The following is a 15,229-nucleotide window of genomic DNA, read 5'->3' on the forward strand; positions in this document are numbered from 1 at the left end:
TTTCACGCCTGCCAGTTAGTGCATCCTACTCAACAGGGAGAATATGCTTCATACTTTCAGCCAGATCTTTAGCAGGTAGAAGTGGCTGATATTAATGGAGCTTCATCTCTCTGTAATAGCCATGGGCTTGGCTCAGAGTGGAGGAGGGTTTTCTCTTTCCGTTTGGAAGCTGTGCTAGTACCTGTGCATCTCAAGAGGAGTATTTCTGCACAGTGAACTCATACAACCATCTGCCACTTCTGTTAATTGACAAGAGTCGTCTTTTCTCTTGCAAGGTATGCCGCCAAATATTTCACCTCTCACCTCCCCAAGCCATTCACCGATTCAGGGGACGCCAGCCACAAGTCCTACCGGAAAAACATCTTCTGTGTCGTTTCCAGACTCTACAGATACTGACACCAAGCAAAGCTTAAAGCCCCACAAAGTCTTAACTTCTACTCAGAGTGCACCTAGCCTGTCAGACCCTATTATCAGCCCCTCTGTCATCTGCAGCAGGTAAGATAGTAATTTGATATGCATTGGAATCGTTTCATGTTGTTCTCGCAAACAAGCTCGTTTGGCCCACATACAAACTGATTTGCTGCAGTATTGTGTATTGCTGTTTCACCATATCTAAGCAGTTATTAGTGTATGAGTAATTGTGTAGATTGATGCTACAAAGTGCTTTTAAAGTGCAAGACGGTTAGCTACATTTACAGTTTTTACTCATGTCAGATGCACAGTCTGATTCATAAAAAAATTCTTCGTCAATAACTTGCAGATCCCAAAGTTGGATTTCATGTTAACAACTTGTGTTTCTTATGCCACGAACAGTCACTCTCAGGTCACAGGCCAAGTCTTTCACAACAGGCACCTGATGTTTGATGTGAAAAATGTGACTGCTAGGGATTAAAAGCTGCTAGTCTGTAGCCTTCTAATAAGGCTGTTCCAACAATGCCTGAAGACTACATAATTTTGAGCACTTTCTCAGAAGGGGTGGATCCTGCCGTCCCTAAGGCAGAGTCAGATTATGTAGCATTGGGATTTTTTTTGGAAATCAGCTGCAGGTGCATTCTTTCTACTGCTGAGAGTTACAGTAACACTGTTTAATTTCACACTTTAGAGTAGCCCATTATTAGATTGCATAGACCTGCTCTGCAAAATCAGCATTTTGGAAGAAAAGTTGTTCTGCTTATCTTACGTTAACACTTGCTAAATTAGATTACTGGAGTTTGCAATACGTGTCCAGTTCAGAATAGTGGGAAACATTGGTATTTAGAAGCCTGTTCCAATGCAGTTTCAAGGTTACCTTACTCATTAGATGTTACTTCTGGTCATAGTAATGAGTGATTTGTGATTATTGATTAGCCAGAGGACAGCACGTCATCTGAGACAATGTGCTGGGTTAAATGTTATCAAGTTTGACTATCTTTGGAAATAGTTTTTAGTTTCTGGCTTCAGTCACGTGATTTTGGATATATCTCCGTAGGCTTTGTGCAGGGCTCGGAAGTGGGTGTGAGAAAGTCAAAATTGAGATTGCGAGTTTGCTCAAGGGAGTCATCCTCACTGGAGTTCAGACTAGGATCCTGACAGACTTTTAAGATGTAGTTAGGTGACTAAGTAGAAGCTAAATGTTTTTCAAAGGTTTTCAAAGGTATTGTGAAATTAGGACTTGCACTGATTCATTTGGAATGAACACTATGTTACACGTAAGAAATATACCATAAATGTGCTACTGTCCTATTAAACTGTGCCTTTATTACTACTTCAACAAAATATTATTACTCCAACTAGTAACAACTATCGCTGGAAGCCTTGCATTAAAGAGAACAGTTAACAGTTGCATAAAAAATGTCAAAAAAAAAAAATCAGTGTAAGGTTGTTGTAGATAGTAATGAAATATATTTTCTTATATTTGTAGACTTTGATTTCAATGTAATCATGGGTAAAATGCTTATTAGCTTTTATGTGGCTACTGTCTTATATGATCTACGTAGGCTGTATAGCATATTTAGGTTCTTAATTTCCTTGTTTTCAAATGCTTAGACTGTGTAACTATTACAAACAGTTACATAGCTGGCATAGGCTTTGTTGTTGATTATTTGAAACAAATACATGATTTAAAATATTATGGTGTAATGACTGCTAGTAGAATTGACATCCACTATTACTAATAGTCACTGTCCCTTTAACATCCATTGAAAAATCAAAAGCACTGTCACATTTCTAGCCATTAGTATATAGAGATGTCATATCCACAGATACAAGCTGAACCAACAGCCCATAAATAATGCACCCCTTAGTAATGTAAGCACAATTTAAAAAAAAACAACAAAAAACATACAAAAGAACCCCAAAACAAAAAAAACACACATAGAAATTAAATAGCTAAGACAAGCTGAGAGAGTTAAATTAACAAACACTGGAAATAAATCTTTTAATGTTTGAGCTTTCACATTGTACTTTGCTAGTCTTCACGGTATGCAATCCCCTACATTTACTGCCAAAAATCCTGCCTTGCTATAAAATAATACCAAGTCAGCAAACCTCTGCCACCACCAAACCAATCCTTCTCCCAACAACAACAGGGGAAATGAACTCTTGATGGGTTCAGTGCTTCAAATCAGATCCACCGAGGCAGTGACATCAAGACAGCAGTTTTACTGTACTTTGTTTTTAACTTACAAAGTGAAATGCGGTAGGACAGCAGAGTTTGAAAACTGTATTAAACAAGAACATATACTAGGCAACTCTGTTAAAATAACTTGTAGGTAATCATTTTTAATTCTGCTTAGGGGATGAAGCAGGAATCCTGTGGAAAAAATGTTAAACAATCCTGTGACTAAGGAGTATATTATAATGCCTGTGCATGGAGGGGATTGAGTTAAAGTTGCATGGGCCCGTTTACTTCTTACATAGAGCAGATTTCAAGTGTTCTACTAGGTAGCTCAGTAATTTTTTTTTAATATGGTGTTTTATGTGGACCATACATATTAAATCAGTGTGAGTTTGCATATGTTCTGGAAATAAAGAGGTACACTCATAATGATGCAAAAGCCTTGTAGCATTACAGCCAATCAAAGGCTCTCTTTCTCTTTTACTTTTACATTTTGGCTTGTTAGCATTGACCTTATAGAAACCACAAAGAATGTGGGAGAGAGAGATTAATACATTTTTTTCATCTTGCTTTTAAACCTGAGTGATACAAGATTTATTTGCTTGGCTATGTACTACAAGTATCATTGTAAACAGATTTGTATTTTTATTTAAAATTCTTTCAGGAATTCATTATGTTTGCAGGGCATACCAAGCTCCAGAATATGTTTTGGATGGCCCAGTCAAAAGCCATCTGGCATAAGATTTCAGCCATTTTTATATGCTGAACTTACATTGGTGCAAAGTTTCTAGTACAAAGTTTGATCAAACAAAATAATTTTGTAATAGTTGCTTTGCAAAGGCTATTATGTACAAGATATGCCACAAAATACTGACTCGAACCAGAGAAAGAAATGTTAAAATGTCAGGTTTTCATGGACAGATTTGATATAAAGCTACTAAATGAGGCTTCAGATTTGTTAAGTTCTCTCATGTTTTTGTGATATATCATTGTTCCTTCAGGTCCTAGACTCAATCGTATTGGGACATTGTGATTTGAAATGTTCCAACCAGTGCTGAATTCACATTTAGGGCTTAAGGGGAATCACACACAAGGAATAAAGCATTGTAATGGAAGGGAAGAGCCAGTCATTTGGAAAGGCCATGATATTGTGATCCCTGCCACAATGTCTTTCTGTTCTGGGAATGATGAAGCAAACTCTGTCTTGTTTCATTGCTAAATGTCTGGATGCCAGATTACTCACCAAAACATCCTCTTGGTTCTTGGTATGTTGTCACTGAAGTAATGCAAAAATACCTTTTTCCTCCTTAAGAGGAACATATTCAAGTTTTAAGCAAGAAAAGGAGAGTAAAGCCACATCATGACTGTGTTCAAATTGAATTATATAAGATCGCATGGCACTCTGGCATATTTTCATCATTTTAATTCATGTTTATAGGACAGCTGCTGTACAACACCAGGGGATTTTTTTGTACTGATAAACTTAGAGAATAAAAAATTCATTTAAAAAAATGTATCACATAGTATAGGTTTACTGTTGGCACTACAAATTTAATGGTGGCGGCCAGTTAAACCAAGGTCTTTGTGTATTTTTGTCTTTTTTTATTTCTGACTTCCAATAAAAGTTCAGCTCGCTCTTGTAATGTTGTCTGGAGAATGAACCCTGTACCATAGCTTATACTGTATGACATAACCTTACACTGTCAGCAGGAAATCATTTTACATAAGACTGTCTAATGCGCATGGTTCTTTATGTTGTGCATGTTTCTTGATGTATTGCAGCTGTGGCAGACCCTATAACCAAATAGAAGCTGGTGATGGGGCACTAGATAGAAATGATGGTACCACACACACCCTGAACAGAACAGGTAATTCTTTGTCCATCAAAAACTCCTCATCCCTTAAAATTCAATAATCATTCACTGTCTGTCATAAAAGGAACATATGTAGGTGAGACCATACAAGTTTTCTTTGAGGCTGTTTTCCTTTTTGTATGTACAACATGTGCAAAATGCTAATGAAGAATAGAGTTAAAATATGAAGGAAATATGGTTTCCCTCCTCTAACCTAGTCAGCTCAAATAACGGTCCTCAGAATTTTTCTCACTCTTCAATCCCTGATCCCATTTTTTACACTCTGCAGGGCATATGCTTTAATGCCTTTGGACAGATTGTTCGACTTTGGACCCAGCCAAGCAGCACATATGTATTATGAGTCAGAGATCCTGTTGCTATTATTCAGAAGGTCACAGGATGACTTTGATGCAATCCTTGCTGTTCATACAACAAGCTTTGTGATTTGTGTTGTAGATGATCCTGCGCAAGCCACTTCTGACTATGAGACCAACAACAGTGACAGCAGCGATATCGTACAAAATGATGATGAGACAGATTGCTCCAAAGAGCAGACACGGAAGGGATCCGTCTGTAGGACGTACACGCCTGAGACCATCATTCTGCATCCCTTAATACCACCTGAGGTAGCTTGTTTAACTTCCACTCGCACAATAGATTGAGTGTATACTGACGGGGGGGGAGGGGGGAACAACAAAAATCCAAACCAACCCAAATACCCACAAAAAAATTCTAGGGCTACTCACAAAAAAACCTCTAGGGCTATCTAAAGATTGTGACCATGGTTTTAAGCAACAATTGCAGCAGGCTCCTACCTTGCAGTAGGAGGATTGACTTTTAAGAATTGCAAGGAACCATTGAAACGTGTGAGACCTGCTAAGCACTGGCCACTTGTGAAACACTAACCATCTATTTTGCTGAATAAACATAAGTTCATGGATCTGGCATTAGGCATTCTGAAATGTTTGGCTTCTGTGTTAGCGTTGCCTTTAAAGGGAATAGATTGGAAGGAAGAGAAACTATCTTCTCAGACTACCAGCATGATATATAGTCTTCTTGTTCGGTCACTTCAGCTTCTCAATGGCCTTGCACTCTTGGCTAATATATACAGTGGTCCTTATTTTAAAATAAATTAACACTTGTCTGAGGGCGCTGCATGATATTATTGTTGGTGTATGTCTTGAACATAAGAGCATTGCAGTATGGTGAACAAGTGCTGATCTCACGACTACTGTGTTCAGCTGTAAGCTTGACTGAGATGTAGAGGGAAAGCTTTGTTTAGTTAAATTTTCCACAGCCTGTTGTACAACTGAATTAATAAATTTAAGTTGGCATGAACTCTTAAAAAATTTATTGTAATCTGTTGAATTGGAATTGGACATGCTGAGAGAAGGCATTTTTCTTGAGGTATTTTGGCATTTACTCATCTACAGTTTCTTAGTAGTAATGAAATTCAAGGAAGTATACAGGCAGAAATGTGAAAGGAGGGGCACACCCCATCTTTTATGTGCAGACCTTGAAAAACAGGTAGGTTTCAGTTTAAGAAATACAAGTCTTCACTTGGACCGAGCTCCATTAGCCGTGCTAGATTATAATGAATGGGTCCTAATGCGGAAGCAGAAACTAAACACTTTTCCCTCTGTCCTGCAGCAAATTTTACAATGAAGAAGCCACACTCCCTTGGAAATGAATGAATGATTCCTATGAATGAACGAATTAATGTGTCTCATGGATAAGTTCAGAGACTGAGGTTTCATATACAGAATTTCCTATTCATTCGAGTGAAACAAATTATAAAGGAGAGTGACTAGCTGCAGGGCTGGTAGAAATGGGGACATCTCTGCTGAGCTGAGTCAAGTACCATCAGCTTACAGATGATGCTAATGTGCCCTTAATTTTTAAGAGCATAAATTTTTGCATGAGATGCTTCACAGAACTAAAATTTCTCTTTATTCTGATTTCTGGCATAGGACAAGCCTGTACTTGCTCCTGAGCCTCTGGTTATGGACAACTTGGATCCCCTGATGGAGCAGCTAAATAGTTGGAACTTCCCGATCTTTGATTTGGTGGAAAAAATCGGAAAGAAATGTGGTCGGATTCTCAGTCAGGTAAGAAGGATATTTTGTCTGCGATGACTGGCTAGATAATTGACGGATTTAGACAAAGTAGTGTTAAGACCCATTGTCCTTACAAGCTGGTCGTCCAATGAATTGTGATCCCTGCCACCTAATTCAAAGCTGACAATATGAACTCCATCTCATTACACTCCTTACTTTTAAATTTTTGTATTTTTAAATTTAAAAATGTAAAGAAAAAAACACACACCTATTTTGCCCGCTGCTCTCTGCCAATGAGTTTACATAAACCTTTTTGCAGGAGGTGCTGCCACCCCTCACTGAGTTCTTTGTGAAAGGATTTCTCATGGGGTTCAGCATGAGAGGGCTAACCAGTAAATATATTCAGTTGATGCAGGAAATACAGAACTTTGGTCCTTTTTTATACTGGAGATTTCAGTCAGGCTGTGCAAGAAAGCAAGGTCTTAGGAAGTGGGGGAAAAAATAGTCCTTGCTATATTCCCTCACTTCTAAAGAGTCAGCACTTTGACAGTAAATTCGTATCATTATTAGATAGTGAAGACTAATTTACTATGAATCAGGTTGTGAGAGCTTGCTAGTCTTTCTTTCAACTATCGGTTTTTCATTCTTTCCTTTAAGTTGATGGAGGTACTGACACAGCCCGTCTCTACCCAGCACAATTAATGTTACTTCCAAATCACTTTCTTCACTGAACTTTCTGCTCTGTTATGCCCCTTTTCCTGGCATGCTGACCAATTAGCCATTTTTTCTTATGGAAGTTTTGAGGTTGGTTAAACAGGAAAGGCAAGTAATTATATTTAGGGATGGAAGGGAAAAAAACCCCAAGAGAATCTGATCTAGTGTCACTTTACAAGGCTTTATGTAGTGATGAGTGCTGGAAAGAAGAGATTATGTTAATTGGTATAATATGGGACAATTAACACCCCCCACAAACACAGAGGTTAGTGTGTCAGGCAGATCTCGGTGCAACAAGCTCCAGAGAATGCTGTATCAAATATTGGTCCCTTGGTGGTTAACTATTATTCAGCTACATTCAATTATGCAGTGGTCAACCAGGAAAACCACAGCATGAATTCAGATTTATTCTGTGGTCTGCCTTTTATCGTTCTGTAGCTAGCTTGGCAAGTAACATCGATGTTTAACCAGCCTGCCAGCTCTCTAGGTTAATTTTAGAGAAATAGGCAAACTGTGGCTGGATGTGGATATTGATACAAATTCAGTGATGATCATTGAGACACTTTTGCACTAGACAGTGAGCATGTGATTAAAATGCTCTTCTAGATCATATTGGTCATTTCTAACAGCAAAGCACATTACAGAATGAAAAGTGAAACATGAGGAAAAACAGAACTTTTTTTTAATGGCATAACCAACAGTTTGGATGAGCCAAAATTTGTTCTGGTTTTACATAGGTACCTCTATAGGTTTTAAGCACTTTACCAAGTTGCGTGGAGTTCTGTACCTCTCAGGACAATTCCCCTCTGCCTCCCTCAATTTGCACTAAAGCTCCACACTCTGTTTCCCAACATCTGCTTTTTGCTCAGGTTCTGAGCATATTATCCGTGTTACAGTGCCACAAAATGAGGCTTGTGAAATAAAATAGTGAAGCTTTAATAAATAATATTTGTGATCAAAATTCAACATTTTCTATAACAGCTGTTTGTAATAACTCCCACTCCCTAAGAGCAGAATGTAGCAAGTTCAACCTTGTTCATAAAATATAGTTCTTTCCCCCACCTACTCATATGTTCCTAACAAAATTATTTTCAGAAATAAGAGAACTAAAATAAATAAATCTTTTTCTCCAGCTACAAGTATTGTCTTTTTCTTGTATAATTTTTAAATCCTGGGATATTAGAAACAAAGGGAAACAAAAGCTCTCATGATTTATTCTCTGTATTTTGCCATTAAATGGACTCATCCATTAAAAATAAGTAAATTAACAAGCTGAATTAACTATGTTTGCCTTGCTAGGTTAAATTTATGAGATGGAACAAAGCAGAGTTGACACGTGCCTCTAGGGAAGTATTCAGTTTAGAAAGCAAATGCTGGCTTAGCATCTTTAAAGCTGCTTGAGATGTCTGTTTCTTCTTTTTGGAATGTTAAATTGATTTAGACATATAAAAAGATCCCAAACCAGTCAGCGGCCATAAAAGCATCTGTGCAAAGTAAGTGGAAAGCACTCTAAATGTGGCACTAACAAATATGCATGATAGGGGTTCGAGAGGAATTTACATACCAATCTCATTTCAGAAAGGAACAGCAAAGCTCTCCAACTGAGTTGATGCTTCACAACAGACCATAAAGTTAGATAATCTCTTCAGTTACACTTCACACTCTTCTTACAGCTCCTCTAAAACGAAAACTTGTGGAAGAGAAACGTATTTTCTTTGGAAAGCAAATAAAGTGAAAAAGAATAGGCTAAACTCAAGGTCTCTCTTTAGCTTTTATTACTGGGCCCATAGAGATGAGAAATGCTGGTGATGCTCTTATGGTCTTGGTGCATGAGCAGCGTCGAGGCGGGGTGGCATCGTTGCAATGCACATGAGTTGGTCTCTGGATAGTGCCAAGAGGAACGTTTGGTCATCACGCATGACTTCTGCAGAGAAAAACTGCAGCCATTATATGAAGGAGCAAGGGGAAATCAATCCTTGGGGGATGGGATATTCCCTGGATTGTCACAACAGCCCTTGTGAGGAGTAGTGTTTGTCAAAGCCAGAGACCAGGTGCCAGCAACTTAAAAGAAACACATGTTTGCAGAAAGAAAATACAAAAGGCAGAAAAGGAGCGCAAGAGGGTTGCCTGCAAACAAGGAGTGGGGAACTGCTAACCTAAACTTTGGACATGTCCTCTAACAAGAGCCATTTATGTGTGTCTGCAACACCCAGGAGAGGAGCTATGTGTGAATAACATAGCCCCATTTCCAAAAAAGCTTCCATTAGGAATCATTCGGGAGAAGCACTTGTCCTTCTTCAGGCAGCACCACCAGAAGTATCTGCGTTATAAATGATTCATTCAAGCATTAGCAATCATTGCGGAGACAAGCAATGGCTTCCCTCCTGAGGCAGGAGGGAAGAGGCAGTGTGGAGCACCATTGCCAAGCTCCTGGCAGCCGTCGGAGTTTCCCTGGACTTGTCCCTAGCAGTGGGGACCGTCCTGCAGCTGTGAGGGCACCGTGCTCAGCCAGTCATTCGGTAACTCCCAGGGAGCTCTTGAAGCAGCAAGAAGTTTGGGAAGGAAGGATTTTAAATGACAGAAGTGTTTAAAAAGGGTTCATCCAGAGCAATGAATAAACAAAACTGCACAGTTTTTCTTTTTTATTAAAATGAAAGAATTTAGTTGACTTTCTGGAAAACAACAATGCCCTTTTTTCCTCTTTCTGACCTGCCCTTACCCCTTCCTCTTCCCCATTTGCAAAGAAAGAGAGAAAGAAAGAAAACATTACAAAAATGTCTAAATGACTTGCTTGGCTGTTTATGCTTTCTAATGACCACAGAGAATAATACCATTTTACTCCAAGTCATGGGGAAGAGCTATCATTCATATCCATCACAGTCAGCTTCACTTCTTTTCAACTACTATGGAATTTCCTGCCCCTCCCAAATCCAAGGTGGGGGAAAAATAGCTGTTATGACATGCTTTAACATACCTGTCCAGTATTGGTAGGGTAGACCAGAAAGGTTTGTTCCTGCAGAATAGTATTTCTTTATGCTTCCTCTTTTTATACAGGGATATTTTGCTGGAAATACGAAGCTCACCATTCAGTGATCAAAGACTCGAATGTAAAACACCTCCTCTCTCTGTAGCTGAATGTTTGGATCCCGGCTGATTTACTTCAACCGTGATTCCAGATAGATAAACAGAATTCTGTGCAGTTTCTAATCCAAATTATGCATAAAGTCAGCCTCTTTGCTTTGCCTCCAATCCCATGGGCTTTTCAGAGAGTAAAGTTTTGCCTTCTACAGGCCCTACCTTTTATTCAGTTGTTCCTTCTCTCCGTTGCTATAAAAGAGCCAACAGCCATGGCCACAAAGAGAAATTACCACCAGCAGTGATTTTGCTGACTTCATTGCTAGTGGCACTTAGCGATTATGGTAGGAACAGAGGTAAGAGCTGGGGCCACCAGGAGAACCCTAACGGTCAGATATGTGTCATCCATCCCAGGTGGTGTCAGACACCACACTCAACCTGTCTCCGCATCATCACTGCCTGTTGCAATGCTGTGCCAGAGTTAGTTCATATGCAGATTATTCCTGGTAGGGAATGACTAGGAGGGGAGTTGGGGGGAAGATCATTAATGCTGCAAATTCATATCCTTTTTTATTATTTTCACTGTAAAAATCCACAGTGGTAGGACATTTGAATTCTGTTCATTAAACTTCAAGTGCGACTCACAGGTTGCAGTCTGTATACACAATATGCAGAAAGAAATGGCCGTGGGTAGGTGTTTGATTTTCATTCAGGTGTGAAACATGAAACATAATTTGTAACAATTTCTTATTGGTATAGCACTCATCATTCCAAATGTGTTTTAAATTGCTTAGCTCTAGGCAGATCATTACCAGACAGATGGCATCAAAAGGACAGAATTTAGCTAACAGCAGTAAATAAATAAAGAAGCTGAAAGGCTTCAGGGTCCAATTTGTGAAAGAAGTGAAAAGGTCAGGCAGTAATTTTGCTATGTCCCATTGTTCGATATGTCAAGTTCAAACTTGTTTTCAAAAGTGTCCATTTTGAAGCAGCTGCTGTCTACATATCTGAGCACTCGTCTCTCCTGAACGCCCCCTCACTCATCCATCACATTGTCCCTTCCAATATATCCTCTCCTGGATGTCTACAGTTATCTTTCCATGCAGGAACACTTGGAGCAGCTCTGCTTCCTAAGCCGCTTGCTGCCTCTAAAATCCTGTTGAAGAAGTCACTTTTGCCATTTCACTTCCAAAATGGGGGAGAGGGAAAGGAGATAATGCACAGGATCTGAATGGTTCTCTCCTTTTGTCATTCCTTCACTTGTTCCCCCTTTTTCTGGGAATTGATTTGACTCCTGGATGTTCCTTGGAGAAGTTTGTGGGGAAATTTTTCCCAAGACACTGAGGACCTCTGGATACCTTCCTTTATGTGTGTATGTTTCTGAGGTGCTTGCAAAATTTGGGGGATCCATATGCCTGAAAGGAACAGAAGAACATCTGGAAGGGTGTGATGAAGGAATGAGGACTGTTTGGTACTAATAGCTTGTCTGTTTGGCTGTGTAGCCACATCCCTATGGAAATGCAAATAGCTGCAGCTATAGCTGGGTCAGATATACTTGAGAAGATACTACCAGGAAAGCAGGTCTTCATGGGGTAATTCAACAGAATGATTTTTATATCTAATTTTTAACATTTTTCTGGTCTATTTAGCAGCATGATTGTTTTGTTTTTTCAGGTATCATACAGGCTTTTCGAAGATATGGGGCTGTTTGAAACCTTTAAAATACCAGTGAGGGAATTTATGAACTACTTTCATGCCTTGGAATGTGGATACCGAGAGATACCTTGTAAGTAAAAATTCCCAGCAGATAACGATGCTTCCTTAAAGTTTTGGGTATTTTCCACACACACATTTCATGTTGTTTCATAATAATTCATGGTAAATTCTGTGCAAGCCTGAAACCATATAAAGCTATAGGTACAAAGAACTGTTTCCTGAGGATGCAAGTGTACCCCAGTGCCCCAGTTGGAGTTTATTGAAAAATTTCCCGCCCATAAGCAATTTGGATTTTTACACAGTAGCAGCGCTATGCTACCATAGGAGATGAGCTTTGTAAAGCAGAACAAATATGCCAAGTAGATGAGTGCATCCTGTTCTTCTGCAACTACAGCTCGGCTGATATTTTTCAGTGTGAATCATTTATTCACTGAAAAACCTGCTTTCAGTCATCCCCAAAGTAGTTACTAATTCAAATCAAATTTATCAAACTGCTTCAACTGCAAAAGACACTTTTTTTTTCCCAGGAGGAGAGAGGGAGTTATTACCCCCTTTAGCTGGCAGATAACCCACTGTTGAGGAATATAGGACACCCTGTTTTCTCCCACCTCCCAGAAAAATGTCTGAAACATTGGTTTAATAAGTCATATAGTCTCTTTCTCAAAATACTAAGTACCAGTTGGAACAGCTACAGTGGGAGGGATTGAAGGAAAGCTACCTCAAAATGCCTCCCAGCCCAGGTGGTTTGGACTCTCTTCTGGGAAGGTGAGAGACCAAACTTAAAATCTTTCCTTGTGTTTGAACCTGATCAGGAATTTGAAGCAGCAGGTTATAGCCTGAAGGGGTTATAGGTAGACGTCCCACAGTCTGTCTGTCCTATTGGAGCCATTCCTCTTTGTTTAAAACATTTAACTATTCATAGAGTCTCAGGAATTTTTGTGAATCTAGCCCTTCATTTCCTTGGTTTTTCTTAAGTGTGTTTTGTTTTAGTAAAGCGGGATATTTTGTCTAATACAAAATTAATTTACCTTTCAGTTTTTCATTTCTGTGGAAAACCAACATAGAAACCAACACAACTTGTTTGGACTTAACCACTTCTTTCTTCTGGTTGCTGAACTGAAAAATGGGTTATTCACACAAAACTAATGGCGACTATCCCAGTCGGATTAAATCAGTACAAGTTTCACAAGAGGCTAATCCAGCCTTTACTCCTGAGAAAAGCGTTAGCCCCTATGCAGGGCCATCCTCTAGGTTTTGCGTGAGGAGATTAGTGTTTCAGGAGAGATGTTCTTAGTACTTCGAGGAAGGCAGGGGAGAGGAGACTCCTTCCTTATTTTGCTTGCTTTTTTCCAAAAATAACCATTCCTATGCTGCTTACACTTTTGCTGTTAAAAATTTCAGCTAGCGGTCACTAACAAGTATTTAAAGGGAAGGTCACAGGGAAGACAAAGGAGAGCAAGAGAGGAAACCAAGGGGTGAATAAAAGGGCCAAGTGGCATGACATCATGCTCATGTTTAGTGAGTAAGCAAAGTGATTGCAAATTGTGAATATAATAAACCTTTCTGTGTTACACCCGTCTGCCCATGGCAGGCAGGATCCTGCTGATTTTAGGCGTAGACAAAGTAGGCCTCGAGCACTGGAGAGTAGGGTCAGCAAGATGGTGAGCCCTCCTCTGCCAGTGCCAAGGAAACGCAGCTGGCGGCTGCTGCCCCGCTGATGGCAGGGGTTAGAAACGTGGGCTCAGCAGTGCTGCTCGGGAGGAGGCAGGTGGCTGTTCCCAGCAGGAGCAGGCATTATCCATCCCCTAGCAGTGGCAAGAGGGCAAATATGGCTCTCCAGGGTGCTTTCTCCATCCCAGGTCTTCTCCTTCCTTCCTCTTCTCCCGTGAAAGGAGCAGCCTTAGGGTAAAGTTCAACTTCAGTGCTGAGAAACCCTCCATCAGCTGCACCCTGCCTATCTTTAGGATGCAGCAGGTGTAAAACCATGTTGCTTACACATCTTGCTGCCACTCCCTTCTACTCCCCCAGAGAACAGAGGTTTTTTCACCTAATGAATCCAGTCAACTTTACTTATTACTTCTTAGAGAGGGCTTCTGGAGTTGCGTGTTAGTAATTTTTCCTAATGAAGGATATATATAATCTCTAGTTTTACCCTGATTCTTGACCATTATCTTCTTAATATAACCTAGTTCTTCACCTGTTCCCATCAAGCCTGTTTCAGCAGTTGGTTTGCCAATGAGAGACACATGACTGACACCATTACCAAGGTGTCTCCAACTAAAATGACTGATTACCTAGAGATCATAGAATCATAGAATCATTAAGGTTGGAAAAGATCTCTAAGATCATCGAGTCCAACCGTCAACCCAACACCACCATGCCCACTACACCATGTCCCTAAGCGCCTCATCTACACGTCTTTTAAATACTTCCAGGGATGGTGACTCAACCACTTCCCTGGGCAGCCTGTTCCAAGGCCTGACCACTCTTTCAGTAAAGAAATTTCTCCTAATGTCCAGGATGTAGCCAGTTACTGTGAGTTTTACAGATGGGGGTGAACCAACAGTGGAGTCCCACATTTTTGTGCTTTGTCCTCTGAAATGCATCTTTCCAGGACTGCAGCAACAGTGATGTAGCCACAGATTATCATTTAGATTAGCAGATTTCTTTGTGTTTAGCTAGTCACTGTAGAAGATACCTGTGCTCTGCCCAAAATTAGCCTGAATCACAAGCTGAAATTCTTGTCCTTCAGTGGTTTAACCCCAGGTGTAAGCTCTGGTCCTGGTGCAGCAAAGCGTTACCCCTCTTTCAGCATCATGGTTGCTTTTTGCTAGTGTATGTTTAGATGATGCTTTGTGCTGAACTAGCGTGTGATTGTTTTTCAGCCAGTTGTGTTGACTGTGGGATAGTTTATCTGGCCTTGAAGGATTTGGTAGGGTGACTTTTATCTCTCATTTCTGCAAAGAGAGCTTGTAGTAAGCCAGATTACAGGATCCAGGGCCTGAACTCATATCTCTGGCTAGAAAACTGCAGAAGGAACCTGGTTTAACTGTGCAGTGTACACGTATCCTGAGTTTGATATTTTTGCCGTGCAGCTGCTAGCACAGCACCTAAATTTGCTCAAGAAGAGTCAGGTAAGTATTACCTGCCTTGTATTTAGAAGCTAAGTGAGATCTGGCTACTGAAGTAGATGATTTCATTTGAATCGGAGGTTGATG

General features: G+C 40.0%; 1 protein-coding gene across 2 annotated transcripts in view; it reads left to right on the forward strand.

The window, feature by feature from the left end:
* The window catches only part of PDE3A (phosphodiesterase 3A), a 261,707-nt gene that overhangs the window by 226,618 nt on the left and 19,860 nt on the right, over positions 1 to 15,229 (forward strand). For both annotated transcript variants that reach the window (XM_075160242.1, XM_075160252.1), the window contains 5 exons: positions 276 to 495; positions 4,379 to 4,464; positions 4,906 to 5,075; positions 6,420 to 6,557; positions 11,970 to 12,081. In XM_075160242.1, coding sequence (XP_075016343.1) covers positions 276 to 495; positions 4,379 to 4,464; positions 4,906 to 5,075; positions 6,420 to 6,557; positions 11,970 to 12,081 — 726 coding nt within the window. The remainder of the gene's footprint in view (positions 1 to 275; positions 496 to 4,378; positions 4,465 to 4,905; positions 5,076 to 6,419; positions 6,558 to 11,969; positions 12,082 to 15,229) is intronic.

Source organism: Calonectris borealis, chromosome 1, assembly GCF_964195595.1.
Source record: "Calonectris borealis chromosome 1, bCalBor7.hap1.2, whole genome shotgun sequence".
In the NCBI taxonomy this organism is placed as follows: Eukaryota; Metazoa; Chordata; class Aves; order Procellariiformes; family Procellariidae; genus Calonectris; species Calonectris borealis.